This window comes from Gorilla gorilla, chromosome 6, assembly GCF_029281585.2.
Source record: "Gorilla gorilla gorilla isolate KB3781 chromosome 6, NHGRI_mGorGor1-v2.1_pri, whole genome shotgun sequence".
NCBI classification, from domain to species: Eukaryota; Metazoa; Chordata; class Mammalia; order Primates; family Hominidae; genus Gorilla; species Gorilla gorilla.
The window spans coordinates 11,645,107-11,667,710 of NC_073230.2; the positions used below are offsets into that span (position 1 = coordinate 11,645,107).

Genomic DNA, 22,604 nt, shown 5'->3' on the forward strand with positions numbered 1-22,604 from the left:
CTGAGACACAAAATGTTAGAAGAGTTTATTCGAGCAGACAGCAATTCATGAATCAGGCAGCACCAATCCAAAGGTGGTTTGGGGTTCTGCGAAGGGAACACAAGGGGAAAGTTTTTATGGTGTGAATGTGTGAGCTGGACAAAGAAAATACTTGATTTAAGAGTATGTTGTTGCCTTCTTCAGTCTCAACTGTTAGAAAATCCCTAGTTGTATTGGTTTTCATGCTGCTGATAAAGACATAGCCAAGACTGGGTAATTTATAAAGAAAAAGAGGTTGAACGGACTCACAGTTCCACGTGGCTGGGGAGGCCTCACAATCATGGTGGAAGGTGAAAGGCACGTCTTATATGGTGGCAGGCAAGAGAGAATAAGAGCCAACCCCTTATAAAATCATCAGCTCTTGTGAGACGTATTCACTACCATGAGAACAGCATGGGGAAAAACACTCCCATGATTCAATTGTCTCTCGCTGGGCCTCTTCCACAACACGTGAGAATTGTGGGAGCTACAATTCAAGGTGAGATTTGGGTGGGGGCACAGCCCAACCATATCACTAACTGTATATCTGCCTTTAGTTGCATATCTGTCCCCAAGCTAGTTGCTACAGCCAACGTCCTGAGGTGCCCTCAGTAAGTTGTTGGCAGCTTCTGATTGGTTGGGCTTAAGTTTTATTTTTCTTTAATATGGGCATTTACAAGAAATAGCCCAGGTTAAGTTTTGTTTAGGTTTGCAGAACCAGCAAGGTCAAGGTTGTCTCCACGGCTTAATGGGCTTTGCTCAGGGGATTCTCAAGCCTGGTCTCCATTTTATTTTATTTTAATGGGTCTTAGTGTTTTGTGTTGATTTCTTAGAGCTTCTTATATATTAGGGATATCATGTTTGATCATGTCTATGGCAAATACTTTGTTTGTTTTTAATTTTATTGTGTTTAAGTGGTTGTGTGCTCAAACCTCCATATATGAGGCATCGCTCCTTCCCATTTTGAGACCAAGTAAATATTCACCCAGACTTTTTTTCATAATTTTCATGGTTTTATGTTTTCCATTAAACTCTTTCGTCAAAAAAAAAAAAAAAAAAACAACTCTTTCTTCCTCCTGGAATTAATTCTGGAGCCTGGCATGAAGTGAACTTCTAAATAGATCATTTGTTTCCAGAGAAGTTTTTTCCCCCGAAACCATCTATTGATTTTTAATTGCTTTGTGATGCGTCTTAATCATGGTTTAAATTCTTACACACAGTCAAGTCTGTCTGAGGACATTCCTTCGTTCCACAGACATCTTTACTGTTGCCCTGGTACTTCTAAAGCTTTCATTTACATCAGTTTATTACACATTTTTTTCATGTTTAGGAGAGCTTGTCTTATTCCTCTTTGTTTTCTAAAGTTTCTCAGCCATTTTATGAATTTTACAATCATTTTGGCAAGTTCTCAAAAAAAAAGCAAATGCTCCTGGGATTTTGATGGAAAGGTATTAAATAGTAAAGGGATTTGGAAATCCTCGCCGTCCTCTTCCTTTTCGTCTATTCATGCTTGCTCCCGGGAGCTGGCTGTCCCTCCGGCACCGTGCTGCTGGGCTGGCAGCGCTCCTGGTGCAGGTCCTGCTGTTGCTTGTCAAGTCACTCCTGGCAGTTTTATTGCAGCGGTTGCTGTGAGCCTGGGTATTGTAATGGCTTGTCCCTGCTCTACCCACCACCAATCGTAGCTCAAGGCTGAGGCTCACATGGTTACTCAGGCATGTTAAATATTAGTCCAGCAAAAAGAGCAACATAGGTTTTCCCCAAAAAGGGAGCCAGGACTTGCCTTTTTTCCAAACCCAATGGGGAGTGGCTGCCAAGCTCAGATGAGAGCCGAGTGTCCAGCACTGTGGCCTTTAGCCCCGCAACTTTCACCAAAAACAGAAGACAGACAGATACCCACGCTCAGCATTTAAAGTCACTCAGCGGGCCGGGCATGGTGGCTCATGCCTGTAATCCTAGCACTTTGAGAGGCCAAGGCGGGTGGATTACTTGAGGTCAGGAGTTCGAAACCAGCCTGGTGAAACCCCATCTCTACTAAAAATTCAAAAGTTAGCTGGATATCGCTTGAACCCAGGAGGCGGAGGTTGCAGTGAGCCGAGATTGTGCCACTGCACTCCAGCCATGGCAATTGAGTGAGACTCCGTCTCAAAAAATAAATAAAATAAAATCGCTTGGTGGCTTTAGGTGGTGTTTGGTTGCTGCTGGTGTACATGTGGCTGTGGAAGACAGAAAAGTGTCTTGAAAATATTTGTTTGCTGTTTTTAAGAATGAAAAAATTGTCGTACAATATGGGTCCTACCTTTCTTCTAAGTGCTGCAAGTTTTTAATTACTGTTGGTTGGAATGAGAGAAAAAAAAAGCACAGCTTCTAGCTGTTTCAGCTCCCCCTACTGACAAATAAAGCCAGTCCTAGTGCCTATTAAGTGAAATTAAAAGGCTTCAGTGACGCCAGTTTGAAAACATGTGTTTGTAGGGAAGAGTGAATGGCACCTGTTTACAGGGTAATTAACGTCGCAACCCCGACTCCACAGGCTGCGCTGTCTCATCATCGACGTTCCCAGGGCTCCCTGGGTAATTATTAACATATCACGCGATAATGACATTGTGCAAACCACAGGCCGCCCCTGTCATTTCTGCGGCCACAGTCTCTCCAACTGATGCCGGTGGGCTGTGCTGCGTACAGGGCCGTCTGCACGGTCCTGGATGATGGATAAACATCTGCCGAGAGCCTACTGTGCTGGGCACAGATGGTCACCATCCCCTGGGTGGGAGCCGTTGCTCTGTTTCACAGACGAGAGTGATGACTCAGTTTTATCTGGAGTCCACAGGGGGCTCCCTGGGCGCTGTCCCACCCTCTGGGCTCCAGCTCGTGTTGTTTCAGACGTTCCCTTCCTGGGCTCCATCCCACCCTCTGGGCTCCAGCTCGTGTTGTTTTAGACGTTCCCTTCAGGCACAAATGCGCTAAGAAGCCCTCGCCAAGGACTGCAGAGTGGAGAGATTGTGGGATGCAGGTGCCTCTGCGGTGGGGGATTCTCCAGTGTGCTGCACCCGGCCCACAGCGGGCTGTGCACAGGCACTGCTGAGTGACTGGGAGCTTGGCCCACCCCTTCCCCATGCCAGGGAGTATTTCAGGACTCACGGCTTCCTTCAGGCTCTCTGCAGCATACGCTATCCCGGGACAGCCTCTTGCCGAAGGGCGGGTGATAGGAGCAGCTTTTCAGAGAGCTCCCAGGACGGAGCTGTGGTGCCCCTAGGCAGACACAGCCCCCGAGGGAGGATGGGCTTGACACCAGCCTCATCAATGCTGGGCTGGAGGGTGGAGGGCAGGGAGGCTCCTTGCCCATAGGTGCAAGCCTAGCCAGGCTTCTCTGGGCGGGGACTCTCAGGGAAGCTTCTGGGGCCTGTGTCCACCCATCCTCTACACTTCTGCTGGGGTGACCCTTGTGAAATGCAAATCCCATCCCCTCACTTTCTGTTTCCACCCTTCAGGGGATCCCTGTTATGTATGCGGGAAAAATCAAGCTCACTCCTGAGACTGGCCCCAGGGACTCTGAGGTCCTGCCAGGCCAACCCCGCCGCGGTCACAGTGGGTGTCCTCCTGGCCCCCAGGCCCTACCCCGCCGGTCACGGTGGGTGTCCTCCCGGCCCCCAGGCCTTCCCCCGCCACAGTCACATGGGTGTCCTCCCAGCCCCCAGGCCTTCCCCCGCCACAGTCACATGGGTGTCCTCCCGGCCCCCCGGCCCTCCCCCGCCGCGGTCACATGGGCGTCCTCCTGGCCCCCAGGCCGGGGTTCCCTTTCATGCTCAGGCTTCACACGCATAGCCCGGCAGATGCCCAGGAGGCCTTGGTGGCGGGCTGGTATTATTACTCATCTGACGTCCGTCACTGTAGACAAAGGTTGTGGAGCATCGCGCGGTGCCCGCTGCTGCATTTGGAAAGGCTCCCGCACCTCTCACCATCCTGAGTTTCACTCCTTAGCCAGCTTCTCTGGGATCCCTCCAGGTCGCCACGCTGGCAGCCAGTGGAGGCCTTTCTTCAGCACCCACTTGCTCAGCAACTTGCTGGCACCGAAGGGAGTGAGAGAGCCCCAAGGTACGGGCCTGCCCTTCAGCTGCTCCACCAGGGAGAGGGAGGATCACCGGCCTGGGCCTTCGCGACCTTCTCTGGGGTTGAGTCTGCAAGGGTTAGGGTCTCCTGTGAGTGGCAGAGCTCAGGGTGGACAGGGGGCTGCAGGTGGGCTCTGCACCATAGGAGAAGCTGGGCTATCCCCACAGAGGAGGGAAGCGCCGTCTCCACAGGTGCGGCCAGGCAGACCACCCCTCCCAGGGCCACGCGTCACACACAAAAGTGGGGTTCACACCCAACCCACTGTTGAGAGTTCACCAGAACAGCAGATTTTAAAGGGCTTTGACGGCAGTTTCTCACCCCACCCCCAGGCCTCTCTCAAACCCTCACCGTGCTCCTCCTCTCCAGCCACACTCTCTTCCGAGAGAACTCTTCCCCTCTTTGCCTGTTTCTCTGTTGTTTAACTTCTAGATAGGGAAATCTCAAGCATACACAGAAGGAGACAGACAAGTGCAGGCGCATCACACTCCTCACAGTTGGCCTTAGTGTGCTTCGTAGATACTGTGTCAGTTACAGATGGAAGGTTTGGGGCAGCCCTGCTGTCAGTGCCATTTTCCCAACAGCACGTGCTCACTTTGTGTCTCTGTGACAGCATCTTTTTTGCAGTAAATTTTTTGTTTGTTTGTTGTTTGTTTGTTTATTGAGACGGAGTCTCACTCTGTCGCCCAGGCTGGATAGCAGTGGCACTATCTTGGCTCACTGCAAGCTCCGCCTCCCGGGTTCACACCATTCTCCTGCCTCAGCCTGCCAAGTAGCTGGGACTACAGGTGCCCGCCACCACGCCCAGCTAATTCCTTGTATTTGTAGTAGAGATGGGGTTTCACTGTGTTAGCCAGGATGGTCTCGATCTCCTGAACTCGTGATCCACCCGCCTCGGCCTCCTGAAGTGCTGGGATTACAGGCGTGAGCCACCACGCCCAGCCAGTAAAGTATATTCTAATTGAGGTAGGTACCGTGTTTTTTCAGAGAATGCTTTGCACATTGAACAGATTATGGTATGGTAGAAGCATAGCTTTTATATGCACTGGGAAGTCAAAACATGTACGTGACTCCCTTTTTCAGTGATCTGGAACCAAAGCCACAATATCTCCAAGACCCGCCCGTGTCGAGAACACTCCTGCACTCGCCACCAGCTCAACCACAAGGCACCATGGCCAGTCTGGTTTCATCCAAACATCCACCTCCTCCCCTCCCGTGTGAGCCTCAAGCAGCTCTCAGACATCATATATAGAGATTTACAACATCCTATCATTTTATTCACAAATACTTTTACTATATATCCCTATAATAACTCTTTAACATATGTATTAGGACTCTCTAGAGGGACAGAACGAATAGGCTATATATAAATATATAATATATAAAAATATATAATAGAGATTATATAAGATACAAAAATATATAATATATATTATATAATATATAATATACAAATGTATATATAATATATAAATATATATAATATATATTATATAATATATAATATACAAATGTATATATAATATATAAATATATTTATATATATAATATATAAATATATTTATATATTATATATAAATATATATAATATATAAATATATTAAAATATATTTTATTTAATTATTATTTAATTATTATTTTATTAATTATTTATTATATTTAAAATATTAAATATTGTTACATGATCACAAGGACCAACAATAGGCTGGGATATTGCCACTACTGGGGATGAGGAAGCTGTTCCTTCTGGCAAAAAAGGTTCATTAGCGTTTACAAGCTCAGTGTCCCCAGCTTCATCAAGGTCCTCCCACACATCCCCATTCCAAGTTGCAGAGTCCCATTCTTTTTCAGTCCATGCCCTCACTTTAATAGTAGACACCTGGCAAGGCTGTGCATGCACCTTAACTTGCAGGTCAGCCACTCACATGGTAAGAGCTTGTGTCTGTTTTTCCACAATTTCAGCTCTTTCTCTACAGGAGTGAAGACTCTCACTCAAGGCAATCTTAGCAGATTTGAGACTCAGTATCTGCTTCTGAAGCTGGGAGACAGAATCCTTGAGTTCATCATTTTCTTTCATCACTTTGTGCGTTGAACTTAGGAGTAACCAACCAGCTTCATTATGTTTCTTGGTTCTCCACACATGGTCAAAGGTATTATGTATAGAGTCCCTAAACCCCTTGCCTCTCACGAGCGGTGAATCAGGAGTGTCAAATGCATTTATTTTGCATAACTCTCTAAACAATTCACGCCAAGGACTATCAGCGTTCTCCATACTACTAGAAGTAGAGTCCTTAGCATTTTTGGATCTAATCATATTAAGCAGCCAACTCCAGAAACCCCAAAACCAACAGAAGAACTCCATCCTGAATATTCTGTCTCTCTAGAATCACTCCTGGTACCAAAATCTGTATTAGTCAGGGTTCCCTAGAGGGACAGAACTAATAGGAGAGAGCGATATATATATACATGTATGTATACACACGTGTGTATACATGTATACATATATGTATACACACGTGTGTATACATGTATACATATATGCATATATGTATATGTATGCATATATGTATGTGTATACATGTATGCATATATGTATGTGTATACATGTATGCATATATGTATGTGTATACATGTATGCATATATGTATGTGTATACATGTATGCGTATATGTATGTGTATACATGTATGCGTATATGTATGTGTATACATGTATGCGTATATGTATGTGTATACATGTATGCGTATATGTATGTGTATACATGTATGCGTATATGTATGTGTATACATGTATGCGTATATGTATGTGTATACATGTATGCGTATATGTATGTGTATACATGTATGCGTATATGTATGTGTATACATGTATGCGTATATGTATGTGTATACATGTATGCGTATATGTATGTGTATACATGTATGCGTATATGTATGTGTATACATATATGTATATGTATACACATACGTGTGTATACATGCATACATATATACATATGTATACATGTATATATGTATATATGTGTGTGTGTATATATATATACTCCCATATATATGGGAGTTTATTAAGTATTAACTTACAGGATCATAAGGTCCCACAATAGGCTATCTGCAAGCTCGAGGAGCAAGCAAGGAGATCCAGTCCGAGCCTCAAAACTGAACAACTTGGAGTCTGATATTCAAAGGCAGGAAGCTTCCAGTATGGGAGAAGGATGTAGGCTGGGAGGCTAGGCCAGTCTCACTCATTTCACGTTTTTTCTGCCTGCTTTTTATTAACTGGCAGCCGATGAGATGGTGCACACCAGATTAAGGGTGGGTCTGCTTTTCCCAGCCCACTGACTCAAATGTTATCTCTTTTGGCAACACCCTCACAGACATGCCCAGGATTAATACTTTGAATCCTTCAATCCAATCAAGTTGACACTCAGTATTAACCATCACAATGTATAACTACAAAGTCATTCTTACACCTAAGAAAATTAAAATAATCGCTTAGTGTAATCGGTTATCTAGTCAGCATTTGAATTCCCCTGGAATTTTCTGCTTTGATAGCCCACAGTTCTGTCCTTCTAGACTTGTCAGCCCTAACCCATGCCACTGAAACCATGATGCAAATCAATGAGCTGCTTTAGAAAAAAAAAAATTTGTATTTTTAATTGACATATAATAATCATATACATTTATGGAGCACAAAGTAATGTTTACCATGTGGAATGATTAAATCAGGCTAATTAGCGTCTGCATCCCATCACATTCTATCACATTTTTGTGGTGAAAACATTTAAAACCGACTCTTCTAGCAACTCTGAAATGGTGCGCCGTGATTTCTTACAGTCACGCGATGTGCTGCTTGTTGCAGAGTCCAGTGGGTGCTCGCGTCCCCGGTCTTGCCCTGGCCTTTGATTTGAGGCCGACTCCTTGCTTGATTTCCAGAACACTCTGCCTTGGCTGCTGCAGCTCTGCTTCTCTCTGGGGTTCCTTGGAGCTCAGCTTTTCCCCAGTCCCTCCCCCATGTCACTCTCCATCCTCGGCTGCCTCTGGAGCCACAGCTCCCAAATGAGTCCCCTGCCGCCTGGGAGTCTCTTGGGGAACCCAGGCCTGTGATTCCCACTGTCTGCCTGGCATCTCTGCCGGGCGGACCCACAAGTTCCTTGACCCAACTTGTCCAAAATTGAGTTTCTGTGTAGTAGCCAAGAGCAAGCACTTAGAAGCCAGAATGCCCAGGTCTGGTTCCTGGCTGCGTCCCCATAACCCTGGGTAAATTACTCCACCTCCCTGGGGCTCAGTCTCCTTGCCTGCAGGGCTGCAGAGAGGACCAGATCCACAGAGGGCCCTGGAAGCAGTGCCGCAGGAGCTCTGCCTGGGGATGAAGCCGTCGCTGCTCCTCCCCAGCCTCTCAGCAGCAGCAGCCACGGTGGCAACAAGCCTGCTCACATGTGCCCTTGGGAGGGTGCCTCCACCCACCCCAAAATCCATGACAGAAACCCCAGCCTCAGCCCAAGTCTGTCCACCACACCCACTCATTCCATATTGTCATAGGCTGCTTTTGCCCTAGGAAAGCAGAGTTGAATAGTTACGGTAAAGCCCTTCAGTCCCTCAAAGCTTACCACCCTTACTGTCCGGACCTTTACTGGAAGTATCGTTACGTCCAAGCCTAGAGAAGCAGCGTGGACCTTAGAGCAAGGCAGATTCAGGTTTGAATCTAGCTCATTATGGGGGATGTGACTTAACCCCTCGAGGCCTCGGCTTGCTTGGTCCCCTGGTCACTGCAACTGGTGGATTCCAGGCCCTTGCCAACAGGTCCGCCTCTGTCACTTTTCTCCCTGTTGTGGCCCTGCCCTCGCTCAGACCACCCTCTGCAGCCTGTGTCCTTGCAGAAGCTCCTCCGGGCTGGGTCCCCACACCCTGTGCACTCCCTAGCTACAGCCAAAGCCATCTCTCTCATGTACAGCTTTGACTCTCTCACTCTCTGCTTTCAAACCTTCCCAGAGAAACCTCTGATCTCTAAAGCCATTCAGTCCCCTGGACGTGCTGTGCCATCTCTCCGGGCCTTTGAACACACAGCCTCTTCCACCTCAGCTGCTGGCCCCTCCCTGCCCCTTGCTCTCCACGCCGTAACTCTCCTCTCCACTGTTCAAGTCTCTGCCTGGATGCACCTGGCCAGGGGAGCCCTCCTAGGCCCAGGCACTGCCCGGGGAGCCCTGCTGCTCACCCCCACAGTGCTCTGGGCTCATTCCCAGCACAGAGCCCACCCTGAGGGCTGGAATTGCCTGCTGACCTGCCCGTGGTCTGCTCTAGACCATGCACCACGTGAGGACAAGTGGCTGATGCCATCCCAGGCACATAGATCCTACCTCATGAGCCAGTGCTTCTCACGGTACCTAGTGGAGAAGCATTCGGAGAGGATTTATCCGATGGATGTTGACTCTTGGCTAACAAGGGCTGGCTCTCTCCTTCCCCTGACTCTTTAGGACAAGACCAGAGATGCTAAGGCCATAGTTAGGAAAGTCAGGCCCTGGAATGAGACCGTCTAGACTTGAACTCCAGCCTTGCTTCCTGTTGGAGCATGCTATTTAACTTTTCATCTTATTAAACAGAAATAATGGGAGTGGCCTCCAACGATCAGCTGTGCAATCCACATGGGTAAACATGAAACCTTGGCCTCCTCTCCCACCTGGGGTTAGAGCAGCGAGGAGACCCAGTCTGGCCAGGACAGAGACTGGTGGTACTTTGCCCTTGTTAAGAGTTCTTGGGGCCAGCCGTGGTGCTCATGCCTGCAATCCCAGCACTTTGGGAGGCCAAGGTGGGAGGATCGCTTGAGCTCAGGATTTGAGACCAGCCTGAACAACGTAGCAAGACCTCCTCTCTGAAAAAAAAAGAAAAGAAAGAAAGAAAGAAACAATTAGATGGGTATGGTGATGCATGCCTTTAGTTCCAGCTACTTGGGAGGCTGAGGTGGGAGGATCGCTTGAGCCCAGAATGTTGAGGCTGCAGTGAGCTGTGATCGTGCCCTGCACTCCAGTCTGGGAGACAGAGCAAGACCCCATCTCAGAAAAAAAAAGTTATTTGAAAACATTCTCACGCAAGGAGAAAAAGAATGGATGCTTCATGGTCAAGGCCTAATAGCCAGCCAGGCCGGGCTCGTGTGAGGCTGTAAAGCCCCATGCACAGCTTCTGCAATGGTGTTCAGGGGAGCGGAATGCCTGGTGCTGGCGTCAGGCTCGCTTTCCTGAGTTGGCCTGCTTGTCTTGCAGCTCTGGCTGGCCTGGCCTGTTTCTCCCACCCTCGTTTGCTCCTGGGTCTTGTAAACAGTGTTCCTTTGACCTGCCCCTCGAGGAACAGAGATCACCTGGTGTCTGGCGCAGGCGCTCCTGGCCTTCGGATATGGGAGGACTGTAAGAATCTCAGGGAGGCCCCCACCCACTGCTTGCGGTGGTCTCCTTTGTCATAGACGACAGGTGCTTGCCACACCCAAGCAGAGGCAGGGCTTAAAGGTTACTCTCATTTCTCAGGTGAGAAAAAGCAAAGTGCAGATGGTTTCAGAGGGTCCTCCAGGAATGCTCAGCTCATCAGTGGGACCAGGACGCAGGGCCTGCCCACTGCATCTAAGGCAGCGAGGCCCTGTGGAATCAAATCAGCACTGAGACAGAGGGCTGCAGGACGTGGGCACTGAGGGCGTGAAGCCAGCCTGTGCCCTCCTGGCCTCACTTGCCCCGTAGGGCCTCTTATGTCACGTCACCTGCCTCTGCGGAAATGTCTTATAGCTCCTGTTTCCTGCAGGGTGTCACAGAAGCGCCAACTTCTGCTGGCAGCCCAAACCCATCACACACCCCCCTCATTTGCCCCTCACAGACTGGTCAGAACCTACTGCCAGTTCCCACTGCACCCCTGACAGCTCTAGGGTTAAAGGATGGGGACAAAGTCACAAGGGTGTTGGCTGGGACACCTGGGCCAGGTGCCTTGAGTTCTGCCCCAGGGCTCTTTGCACTTGACGCACCAGCTCCCAGTCAAGGCCTCTGCTCTCATCGCAGCCCTCCTGCACTTCCTTCCTCTGCCTCGGAGCAGGATCTGCAAACAGCTCAGGGGCCAAGCCTAGCCCATTACCTGTTCTTGTAAATAAAGTTTTATTGGAACACCGCCACACCCATGCATGTTGTTGGAGGCTGCTTTTGCCATAGAAGGTGGAGTTGAATAGTTGCAACAAAGCCCTTACATTCCTCAAAGCTTAACATCCTTACTATCTGGGCCTTTACCTAAAGTTGTGCAACTGCCACCTTAGAGAAGCAGCTTGGACCTTAGGGTTAGGCAGATCCAAGTTGATATCGAGCTCATTCTGAGGCCTCTGACTTAACCCCTCGAAGCCTCAGCTTTCTTTTTCTTTCTTTTTTCTTTGCTTTTTTTTTTTTTTTCCTTTGAGACAGAGTCTTGCTTTGTCGCCCAGGCTGGAGTGCAGTGGTGTGATCTCGGCTCACTGCAACCTCCGCCTCCCTGGTTCCTGCCATTCTCCTGCCTCAGCCTCCAGAGTAGCTGAAATTACAGGCACGCATCACCATGCCTGGCTAATTTTTGTGTTTTTAGTAGAGACGGGGGTTTCACCATGTTGGCCAGGCTTGTCTCGACCTCCTGACTTCAGGTGATCCACCCTCCTCGGCCTCCCAAAGTGCTGGGATTACAGGTGTGAGCCAGCATACCCGGCCTCAGTTTTCTAAAAGGAGAATACAGTCTTTCTCCAACAGGTTGAATTTTGCGTGTACAAACTGCATATAATGCAGTTAATGAGTTAGGGGCTGTGGATTGCACCGTGGAGGAACACCACCGGTTGTGATGCTGTCATGATCTGTGAGGACCCAGATCTTCCTGTGATGGGGACTCACTCTACGGGCCAGGAAGCACACAGAGTCCGCAAGCCGCAGAGCCAGTTGGTTCGAGCAGCTTTTAACTTTGTTTATCATAACAGTGGGTGATGATGGCTATTGAGCTGATAAGAAGGTGGAAGCACTATTTCCTGATGATGGGAAGCAAAGATCATTACTGGACGAAATCAAATGCCAGAGTTGTCTAGCAGTATTGAGGGTTCAGAGTTAACCTTTAAAATGGAAATATCTATAGGACAAATATGTTTGTTATCATGAGTCTGAAGCTCTCTGGCCTCATCCTCCTTTTCCTATGGAAACAACTGCTTTTAAAACACAGTCTTTAAAGCTACTCAGTTTGTTAGGATTGCAGCTGCCTTGTCACAGCAGAGCAGACTAAGGCCATCCCCTGGGGCTATGGAAGGAGAGTGTCCCCTGCCCCAGCCGCCACACCTGTGCTGCTCTCAGCCTCTCACCTGGAGTGCTCTGCCTTTCTCTCCACACATCCCTGTGCTCAGTCGGAACTTAGAGCACACGGCAACTCCTCCTCTTCTGTGTTCTTGAGGCACCTGTACTCAGCGAACCACTCAAATTAACCCATGCACAGTTCTAGAATTCTGTCATCCTCACTGACACACCTGCCAATAAAAACCCCATCTCTACTAAAAATACAAAAATTAGCTGGGTGTGGTGGCGGGCGCCTGTAATCCCAGCTACTCAGGAGGCTGAGGCAGGAGAAGAGCTTGAACCCGGGAGGCAGAGGTTGCAGTGAGCTGAAACTGTGCCATTGCACTCCAGCCTCTGTGACAGAGTGAGACTCCATCCTCCCACCCCACAAAAAAAGGCCAGGAGCATCTCTTAGATTTCCTCTGCATACCTGTAGTGCCCTGCGTACCTGTAGAGCCAGGTCTGGCTGTGTGTAAAGACATGTGGACCCTGACAATGGGTTATCACCTGCACACCCACACCATGAAATCCAACATTCATGGCAAGGGCTGCACCAAACTCCAGGTGGTCTTGGAGACTTCAAAATGTGCAGAGGCTTGGCTGAGGCCGACACCTTCCTAGAGGAGCTGGACCTACAGCTGGGATGTTTCAGTCATCTGTTACCACGTAGCAAATGATCCCAGTATAGCAACCTAAAACAACACACATCTCCTACCTTGGTTTCTGTGGGCCAGAAATCTGGGCATAACGTAGGTAGGTCCTCTGCCTCAGGGTCTCTGGCACAGTGTCAACCAGGCCTGTGGTCTTCTCTGAAAGTTCGACCAGGGAAGGATGCATTTCCAGGCTCACCCAAGCAGTTGCTAGTGGGATTCCGTTGTTCGTGGACTGTTGGACTTGAGTTCCTCGCCATGAAGGGCCTCTCCATGGGGCCTCTCACAACATGGCAGCTGGCTTCCTTAGCATGGGCTGGCCAGACCACAAGAGCAGGTGAGCAGGAGAGATGGCACAGGCTCTTGTTGCTGAGTCACAGCAGTGCCACATTCTACTCCTTAGAAGCAAGCCACGTATTCAGCCCACATTCAAGGGAAGGAGATTCCCAAGGGTGTAAGTACCAGGAGGTGGATCTGCAAACAGCTCAGGGGCCAAATCCAGCCCATTACTTGTTCTTGTAAATAAAGTTTTATTGGAACATTGCCACGCCCATGCATTACAGATTGTTGGAGGCTGTTTTTGCCATAGGAAGGCAGAGTTGAATAGTTGCAATAAAGCCCTTACGTCCCTCAGCTCATGTAGGGACCTGAAGCTCCTGGTGGGCAGGGCAGATGGCGCTCGGACGTCTGGGGTGCACTGGGCACCATGTCCTTTGTTCCTAGGGCTATGCACTTGCCCAGACACAGGGCTCTGCGTTTCCTGGGTTGCCTGCTCAGGCTCTGCTGCTGGCTTTCTTGCACTTCTGCCTTGAGTCATTGTTGTCTGTCTTCAACTCTCACTTGTCCCCACCTGAGTAGAAGCAGGGTGATCCCTTCAAACCTCCTGATTCATTGAGAAGGCCTCCCGAGCTGCAGAGTCACCCAGAATGGAGCCTGTCTCCAGGTCCCCCTGCTCAGGGGAGCAGATTGCTAGCAAGATTTGCCGAGAAGGTAAATTAGATCAGAGAATTCTATTTCCCATAGTTCCTTAGGAAATCAGAAAGAGAATCTCACCAGGAAAATGTTGATGTCATTAAAGTAAACTGAGGAATATACAGTTTTTTAAAAATCATATAAAGAAAATTATTTCATTGTATTAAAACATTAACACTGCTTCTCAAATTATCCATTGAAACCTTGCTTTACCCAAACAGTCAGTCAATGGGCTACAGAAACTGAAAGTAGAAATCTGGCATGGTCTATCCTGGTCCAATACTGCTTTAGCCACAGCAGATGCTTGGCATGGCACAGGGAGGCTCCGGTGACGGGAGGCGCCTGGCGTGGCACAGGGTGGCTCTAGTGACAGCAGACACCCAGCATGGCACAGGGTGACTTTGGCAACAAAGGATGACTGGCATGGCACAGGGTGGCTTTGGCAACAGCAGACACCCAGCATGGCACGGGGTGGCTTTGGCAACAGCAGACACCTAGCATGGCACAGGGTGGTTCTGGCAAGAGTAGACACCTGGCATGGCACAGAGTGGCTCTAGCAGTAGGATGACCACCTGTCTGGTGTGAACCTAACATGCACCCCGTGTTCCCGCCCCTCTACTCTTTCTCCTTCCATCTCTATAGTCAGCAGTGCCCTTGCTCCCTGGCCCACTGTCACGTCTCAAATCTTCCCTGTTATTTAAGGACCAGCCAGATGTTCTACTTTCCAGGAAACATCCACATCCCTAGCTGGACATGTTCTCTGGGCCCCGACCCTGTCCCCACACTCCGCCTGGCACCGTGATTATTGTGATGCGTGTCTCTCTCTGATGAAACTTGTCTTTCACATCTGGTGTCCACCTGTCCCTCAGCCTGAGGCCTAGACCCTGGTTAATATTCAGGAGGATTTTGGCAGCGTTAGGCTGGAATAACAAACAACCTCCAAGGGCTGGTCCCACCAGTAGTGCTGGTCCCTCCCGCTGCCGCCCTCCGAGTGCCGGCATCATCTCTTCTGCTACCTGCCGTTTTCATCCCAAGACTCTGGTTGGGGGAGCAGCCCCCGTGTGACTGGCCAGCCTCAGGGCTGCTGGAAGAGAAGGTTGCAGGCCATGTGACTCTCCAGAAAGTGAGTTGTTTGGTCACGTGGGGCCAGAGGGGAAAATGTGCAGTCCTCCCTCAGTTGGAGCGACCGCCATTCACAGGGCTATGTCGCTGTCCCCAGATCAAATGGATGACCTTCCGCCTGGTGGACGGTGAATGTTTTGAATGAGTGGCTGGAGGCTGAATGAATGAGCATCATTCTCCCTGCAGAGTTAATTCCTACAGCTCTGAAACCTTTCCCTCACTCTCTGAAGCCTCCACTCCTCCACCAAATGCCATGTAGAACCGTTTTGTTTTGTTTTGTTTTCTCCTGAGATTTGAGTCACACTGGTGCCTGTCCAGCTGCCTCACCTTGCAGCAGAGGTTCCTAAACCCTGAGGTGAGGGGGCTGCAGCCCAGGCCTGCTGTGCAGGGCTCAGGTTCACCCAGGGTCTGGTGGGACATGGAGTTAGAACCATGAGCTGCTGGTGCTCTCCACCCACCAGCAAATTAAGACTAAGTCAGGGCAGCCACTGTGTCCCAGCGGCTGCTTTTGATCCAGCTGAAGCTCGCTGGCCACTTAGGGATGGCGAGCCCAGGGAGGTTGGGCGAGGCGACAGAATGCCATCCTTGCTGCCGTTTGGGGCTTGGCTGTAGCCTCCAGCCCACCCCTTCCCGCAGAGGCAGGAGGCCATGCCATAACCCGGCTCAGCCCCCAGCGCCCAGCCATGCAAGGCCATCCAAGCAACCAGCCAGAATTCCAGAACATTTCAGAAATGTCAGGAATTCCACCATGGCTGTCAGGTGAGGGTCCCTCCAGAAGTCCTGAAAGCTTGTCTCTCATTGCCTCGGCAAGATCCCTCTCCCAGGCCGCAGAGGCCCCCTGGCGAGGGTACAGGACCCATCACACCAAGGACCTGAGTCGCTCAGCTCTGCGATGGCATTGTAGCCTTAGCGTGAGACCCCAGAGAAAACCCCAGCTTTGCACCTTTCCCTTTAAATGCCGGTTGCAGGCAATCTCCCTAGCAGCAGACGCCAGCAATTGCCGGTCTAAAATGCTTTTTAAAAATAATTTCATGTATTTTTTTTTTAAAGTTTCCAAATTGGTATGTATGTCATCCTTACACCACAAATGCTAAGGTGGGAAAACAAAAAACGAACGACAATCAGATGCTCCGTGTCTCCCAAACTGCACACACTTTACGGAGAATGAGAGTTGCACCGGTGCTTGTCAATGGCAGAGCCTTCCTGAAAGTCAGGTTCTCCTGTCAGGGTGGAGACCCAGCGGCTTTCAGGAGCAAAAAAGAAGTCTCCAAACCGACGCGCTTTGCTCAGTGTTGACATATATTTCTCTCTTCCCTGCTGGTGTCAACAAAAAATGCTTTGTTGCCTGCAGTAATTTTACGGTCCAGAAGTGTCTTGCTGTAGCATTGCTGGTAGGCACGGCAGTGCGGCTCAGCTGCCTGAGACGGGTCCATGGGCCTTTGCCCAGCTCGTCTCCACCCCAGAGAAAGGGGCATGCGGGCCCCTAATTTATGGGGGTTCACCTGGCGCTCACAGACCCCACCAGTTCCTACAGGCGGATATCCAGGTCCAGAGCTGTCGTGGGCGCGCTGAGTTGGGCCGTCTTTGGAAAGAAACCCTGGGGCTATCGCGGGGGGAGGGCGATGTCTCACCGACTACCAGGGTAATGGCCGCGCTCAATTTTGCCTTTCACATTTTAATTGTACAACAGTAATTTTGCAATGGAGTTGCCGATGGCAAACATGCAAAAGACATTAACTTTATTTATGTTTTGGATTATTAATGTGGCTGTTAAAATTCCTCCAGTTAGTTTTGATCGAATTGTTTTTTTGTGTGGTTCTGTTGTTTAATGGGGCGGTAAATAAGAATTTCTGATAATGAGGCTGAGCATCTGTCACAACAACCTGGTGTGGGCTATTAACATTTCCATTAACGGCAGGGTGGGCAGTGATAATACGGAAACCACACAGTTAGAACAAAATAAATAGTTGGTGTCAGGCTGAGTGGGTGTTAATTACTATTTTATTCTGCGTTGGGGGGAAAGAGCAGAAAGTGGGGAGGGGGTGATGGGGAAGGGGCGAGTCCTGAGATCAGTCTCTCCCAAGAAGGCCTCTCAAGAGAGCCGGGTGCTGGGCCATCTCCCTCGGACAGCGACTGTTTTATCGTCTCCATCGATTGTCCGTAAAGACACTCGGTCAAAAGGCTGCACTCCTGGGCCGCAGCCCCGGCGGCAGGCGGAGAGGAGTGCTCGGCTGGCCTCTGCCTCTGGGAGCCAGGCCCCCTGCACAGCTGCCCTGGAGCTCCCCAGGGCCCAGCTCATGGACAGCCGGGAGAGCCCCAGTGGGAGGAGGGAGTAGCAGAGAATAGGCCGTCAAGAGAAAGTGCGCAGCGTGGAATTCAAAGACAGTGTGAAGCTGGCATGGGGCAGACAGGACGGAGATGTTCTGGAACGCAGGCGTGTGCTCCCAACTCCCTAAATGGCGGTGTGGTGAGGCGCGGAGGAGGTACGGCCACACCCCTAATGGCGGTGTGGTGAGGGGCAAAGGAGGTGCGGCCACACCCCTAATGGCGGTGTGGTGAGGGGCAAAGGAGGTGCGGCCACACCCCTAATGGCGGTGTGGTGAGGCGCGGAGGTGCGGCCGCACCATCCTCATGTGTCCTTTGGTTTGCGTGTGCCATGCAGCCCTGCAGACGCAGACAGCACCCCAGTGAGCTCCTCCCCAGGGGGAGCGAGGGGGCTGGAGGGGAAGACTGGATCCTCAGAATTTGAAGCCAGAGCTGGCCTCAGCAAAGTGCAGCCATGTTCTCAAACATCGGAGCTTCCTGTCCCTCTTAGAGGGGCAACTCTGTGTGTCTGGACGAACTTCATCTAAATCAGGGCTTCATAGCCATGGACGCCTGAACCTGTCATGGGAACACAGCTATCTTTTCTCTAATCTCAATCAGTAATACTAGTGACAAAAACCACAGCAGTCAGGAGTCCTGTGATTCCCTTGCAGATAGAGCCGCAGTGACCCTGTCACATCCCAGGCATTGCTGGGACCTCAAGTTAACATCCTCACCCACCAATGCTTTGATCTCACAGCAACCATCAGACCAGCCCCTAAGCCTGGTCAGGTATTAACCAAGAAGCACGTGGATTACGATCTCATACCTTTGGTTTCAAATACTCTGCTAACTGTATCTCGGTATAATTATTTTTCTGTGCAATTCTATATATTTTATCGTATGCATTTAAGAACATCGTATAGGAAGGATTTGTGGTCTTCCCTGGCATAAAAGGGCTGAGAGCTCTTAGGGGGACAGAGCCACGGATCCCAGGACATAACTGTCTAAGGCCTCCCAAGCCGGGGTGACGGCCCAGGGCAGAATCTCTCACGTGGTTCCCAGCGGAATTAGGGCATGCTCGAGCCCCATGGGCATGTGGGCAAGGGTCCGGGCCGGCTCTGAATGAACGTCTCAGCTTCTATCCGCATTGCTCTTTCCTCAGCCCCGGCCATGGCCCCACAGAACGTGCAGGTGACCCCACTCACGGCCAGCCAGCTGGAGATCACGTGGGACCCACCACCCCCGGAGAGCCAGAATGGGAACATCCAAGGCTACAAGGCAAGGCCCTCCCGTGCGGTTGCCTCCCCTGGCTCACTTGGGCACCCCTCGTTCACGTGGTCCTGCCTACTGCGTTGCCAGCAGCAGACCCCGCAGGCGCTCCACCTGGAGAGCTGGGGCCCAAGCGTCGGAGCTTGGCTAGACCTGGCCTGTTAACTGTGGTCACAGCTGTTTGTGGGTAGGAGGCAGCACCGGGGCCAGGCTCACTGCACACCTGGCTGTGCCCACCACAAAACAACCCAGGTTGGGGGCCCTTGTTTGTCCAGTGGCTTCTCCCCACTCTGGACGCATGGCGTGGCTGGGGAACCCTTCTGTTTCCTGGGCCCATTCTGGAGCCCCCAGTACATTGGCTGACAATAAAAGAACATGGGGCGCCTGGAAGAGACCAGGTTCCCCATCCCAGCTCCCCCCTTGGTCACAGTTGGACACTGAGTGAGTCCCTTGATTCAGTGGGTCTAGGGTGGGGCCCGCCAATCTCATTCCTCACAAGGTCCCAGATGTGAGGTCCCTGGGAACCCTGCTTTGAGAACCGCCACGGTAACACGTGAGAAGCCCATTGTCGCTGGAGGGTCTAAAGATGGGGAGAAAGAAAGGCAGCAGGCCATGACAGGAGAGCGTGGAGTGAGGAATCATTATGCGGGGCTGGGTTATCCAGGGGGCGGGAAGCACCTCTCCACGTCCCATCCCTGAGGCCTGGCCTCCTTAGAGAGTACAGGGCCCATAAGCATCCGGGGTCTTTGCCATGAAAACGCCCCCATCCTTCTCCTGAATAAATTCCCCTGTCTGTTCTGCTGGGACCCAAGTCGATCAGTCATCAGATTCTGGGGGCTAGCCTCCCCTAATGACTATTGGACCAATTAAATGTCCATTTAAAGATGATTTTTGCAGGTGTGTTATGAAAATTAATACCTTCCTCCATGGCAGGGCTGTTACAGTGATGAATGAGCTAATGGAGAGCCCCATGAGCTTGGAGGCATGGCGCTATTTATGTATGTCCAAAATATGTTTTCTAATTTCCTTAATGATAAAGACATTGAACTTGGATATTGATCTCAAGTTAGCAAGGCCTGGGCGAGCGGAAGATCTCAGACGGTCAATTCAGTGAGCAGAAGCCCGCTACATCCTGCAGGTGGAAATGAACGATGCTCACCAGCCAGGGCCTGCCCAGCAGGAGCGAGGCGGGCGGGTGTGCGAGGCAGGCGTGCCAGCCCTGGGGCGCTCCAGGCTGCCTCCCCGAAGCCTCCGTGCTGCCTTTTCACATGGGCAAGCCGCTCTAACAGCCTGGCCCTGGTTTAGAACCACAGAGCCAAGGTGGGTCTTCTGATTGGTGTTGTCTTTGGGCAGCCTGGCTGGCACTGGCCGGAGGCAGCAGTGGTTTCCGGCCAGCTGTCTAGGGAAGCAATTCTGGCAACCTCTTGAAACCTTTGTGCTTGGGCGTCAAGTTCAACTACAAGCACATAAAAGCTAGACAAGAGGAAATGGCACCCCAGAGGAATGAGGCCTTCCCAGCAGCCCTGAGCCCAACATAGTTCTCCTGCCTGTTGTTTTTGATTGCTTTAATCTCCAAAGTATATTGCCATATTGAGGAAAACTTAGATGTCGGCTCTGAATAAAATGTGGGAACACATCGTAGGAGTTGGGGGGTTTGTTGTCTCCATAGCTCGGAGCAGGGGGTGGACACGGGGCGGCTTCCCTTCTCTCCAGAAGATGGGGGAGAGGGAGAGGCCAAAAATCAAAACACCAACAGAGCTAGGTCTGCAAGAAAAGGCACGTCATCAGCAGCTGAAGGGCAGCTTCCCTTCCGTCCTCAGACCTCATCTTCAACAGCGCTTTGTTTAACGAGGCAATGCTCATACCCTAGGTGAGCAACAGGAAAATGTTAAACATCGTCTCCCAAACAACATTAGCAGCCAGGGGTCCCCGTCCATGCACAGTAGCCTCAGCTTCTCCCTGATTCCTCCAGGAGGGAGCCTTTCCACCTTCCCACCCAGCACAGCTCGCCCCAGAACTCAGCTCACCCCCTCGCTCTGACCTTACACTCAGTGGCCCCCCCTTACTGGAAGGCTTCCCCAGGGCCCACCCCAACCTCTTGCTGTTCCTAACAGATTTACTACTGGGAGGCAGACAGCCAGAACGAAACAGAGAAAATGAAGGTCCTGTTCCTCCCTGAGCCCGTGGTGAGGCTGAAGAACCTGACCAGCCATACCAAGTACCTGGTCAGCATATCAGCCTTCAACGCCGCCGGAGATGGACCCAGGAGTGACCCCCAGCAGGGGCGCACCCACCAGGCCGGTAGGAGGAAGGCGGGTTTCCTTTGGGCAGGACTCCTCGGACATGTGTTTTGAGAGCGCCAGCTCAGGTCCCCTCACACAGTGGTTCCCGGCCCGCCCAGGCAGAAGGCAACACCTTTTGTGTGGCTGGGAATTTCTGGATGGGCAGGACTGGGTTTGGCTCATTTGTTCTCCCTGTGCCTGGCCTCAGACTGGTACACAGTGGCGCTAAATAAATGTTAGGTGGGTTGGAACAGTGCATGCTTTTTTCCAGAGCCCTGGAGATTCAGAGGGGAGGAAGGGCTTTGAGTCTGCAGCGAGGCCTTGTTCATAACTGACAGCATCCATTCCAGTTCCTCCAAGAAACGGAACTTCTCATCAGGGTCACCTGATAGCATGTCCAGATCCTTGGGGGTAGGCTCCTCAGGCAGCAAGTCCAGGCCACAGCGACGGGCATTCCCCTGGGTCTCAGGGCCACCGACCACCCCTGGAGACTGCTCACTACATGCACGCCACGGGCCAGTCCCGAGGGCTCAGACAGGTGCTGCGCTGCTGTGGCCTCATCTCCATGCACAGGGCGCAGCGCCTGTTCTCAGCTGACCCCTCTTCCAGCACATCTCAGTTTCCTAGCAGCCTGGAGGATGCTGTGAAGCTGCTTGGCCTTGGGCTCTGAGGAGCTCTCCAAGGCCCTCTGTAGGGTTCTCGAAGTCTGAGAGACCGGGAGAGTGAGGTCTGGGAACCGTGGGCAGAGACGCAGGGCTCAGGGCCTTCCGACATCCCGTGGGCTCAGCTGACCCACAGACAATGGACTCTGGGAATCAGGGCCCCTTGGCATCAAACTCCCATGTGCTGACCACAGCCAGGTTGCGAGGACCACTTCCTTTGGCTTCATCCAGTGCCCGCATCTGAGCTGGAAGGATGCGGGCAGATCTGTGGGCAGAGATGAGGGTAGAGCCATGTTGAGCACTGCCGGCCTGGCAGGTCACAGCTGTGGGTCCCAGAGACTGGAGGGAGGGCAGAGAGGGAGGAGGGTGGGTGCCACTTCACAGGCACTTCTGAGCAGCGAGGGGCACCAGGGCGAGGAGAGTAGGTCCCCCACCTAGGCTGTCTGGTAGGGGCAGCCCCGGTACACGCCCACCTTACACGGCGCCCGGGCAGAGCGGGAGCTGCCAGCAGGCTCCACATCACCCCGGCCACACACCTGACCTTCAGTAGCTCTAGATATTTCCACCAGCTCCCTCCCGGCTCCAGACGTGAAATCCAGAGATTTCACGTGCAGGAGCCAGGGGTGTCCCCCAAAACCCCCAGGCCTCTGAGGGAGAGGCGAGGAGGGGTCAAGAGAGGCTTCATCCATCACAGAGCTCCGTCTCTCCGGCAAAGAGCAGGACTAGAGCCTCTGGAATCCTCCAGCAGTTGCTAGAAAATGGAGCTCCCTGCGTTTCATTTTCTTTTTCCATCTATTATTCATTTTTATGCCTCTGCCGTTTTGTCTCTCAAGCCCCTTTGTGTTTAAACACTGTCATTTTCTCTGCTCTTCTCGGGAAGGGTCTGCGTGTCTGATTGATCCTCGGAAGTTCTGAGGTGATCA

At 51.2% G+C, this 22,604-nt stretch overlaps 1 protein-coding gene across 3 annotated transcripts in view; it reads left to right on the forward strand.

Moving 5' to 3' along the window:
* The window catches only part of SDK1 (sidekick cell adhesion molecule 1), a 965,237-nt gene that overhangs the window by 886,991 nt on the left and 55,642 nt on the right, over positions 1 to 22,604 (forward strand). For all 3 annotated transcript variants that reach the window (XM_055346825.2, XM_055346826.2, XM_055346828.2), the window contains 2 exons: positions 18,631 to 18,746; positions 20,852 to 21,038. In XM_055346825.2, coding sequence (XP_055202800.1) covers positions 18,631 to 18,746; positions 20,852 to 21,038 — 303 coding nt within the window. The remainder of the gene's footprint in view (positions 1 to 18,630; positions 18,747 to 20,851; positions 21,039 to 22,604) is intronic.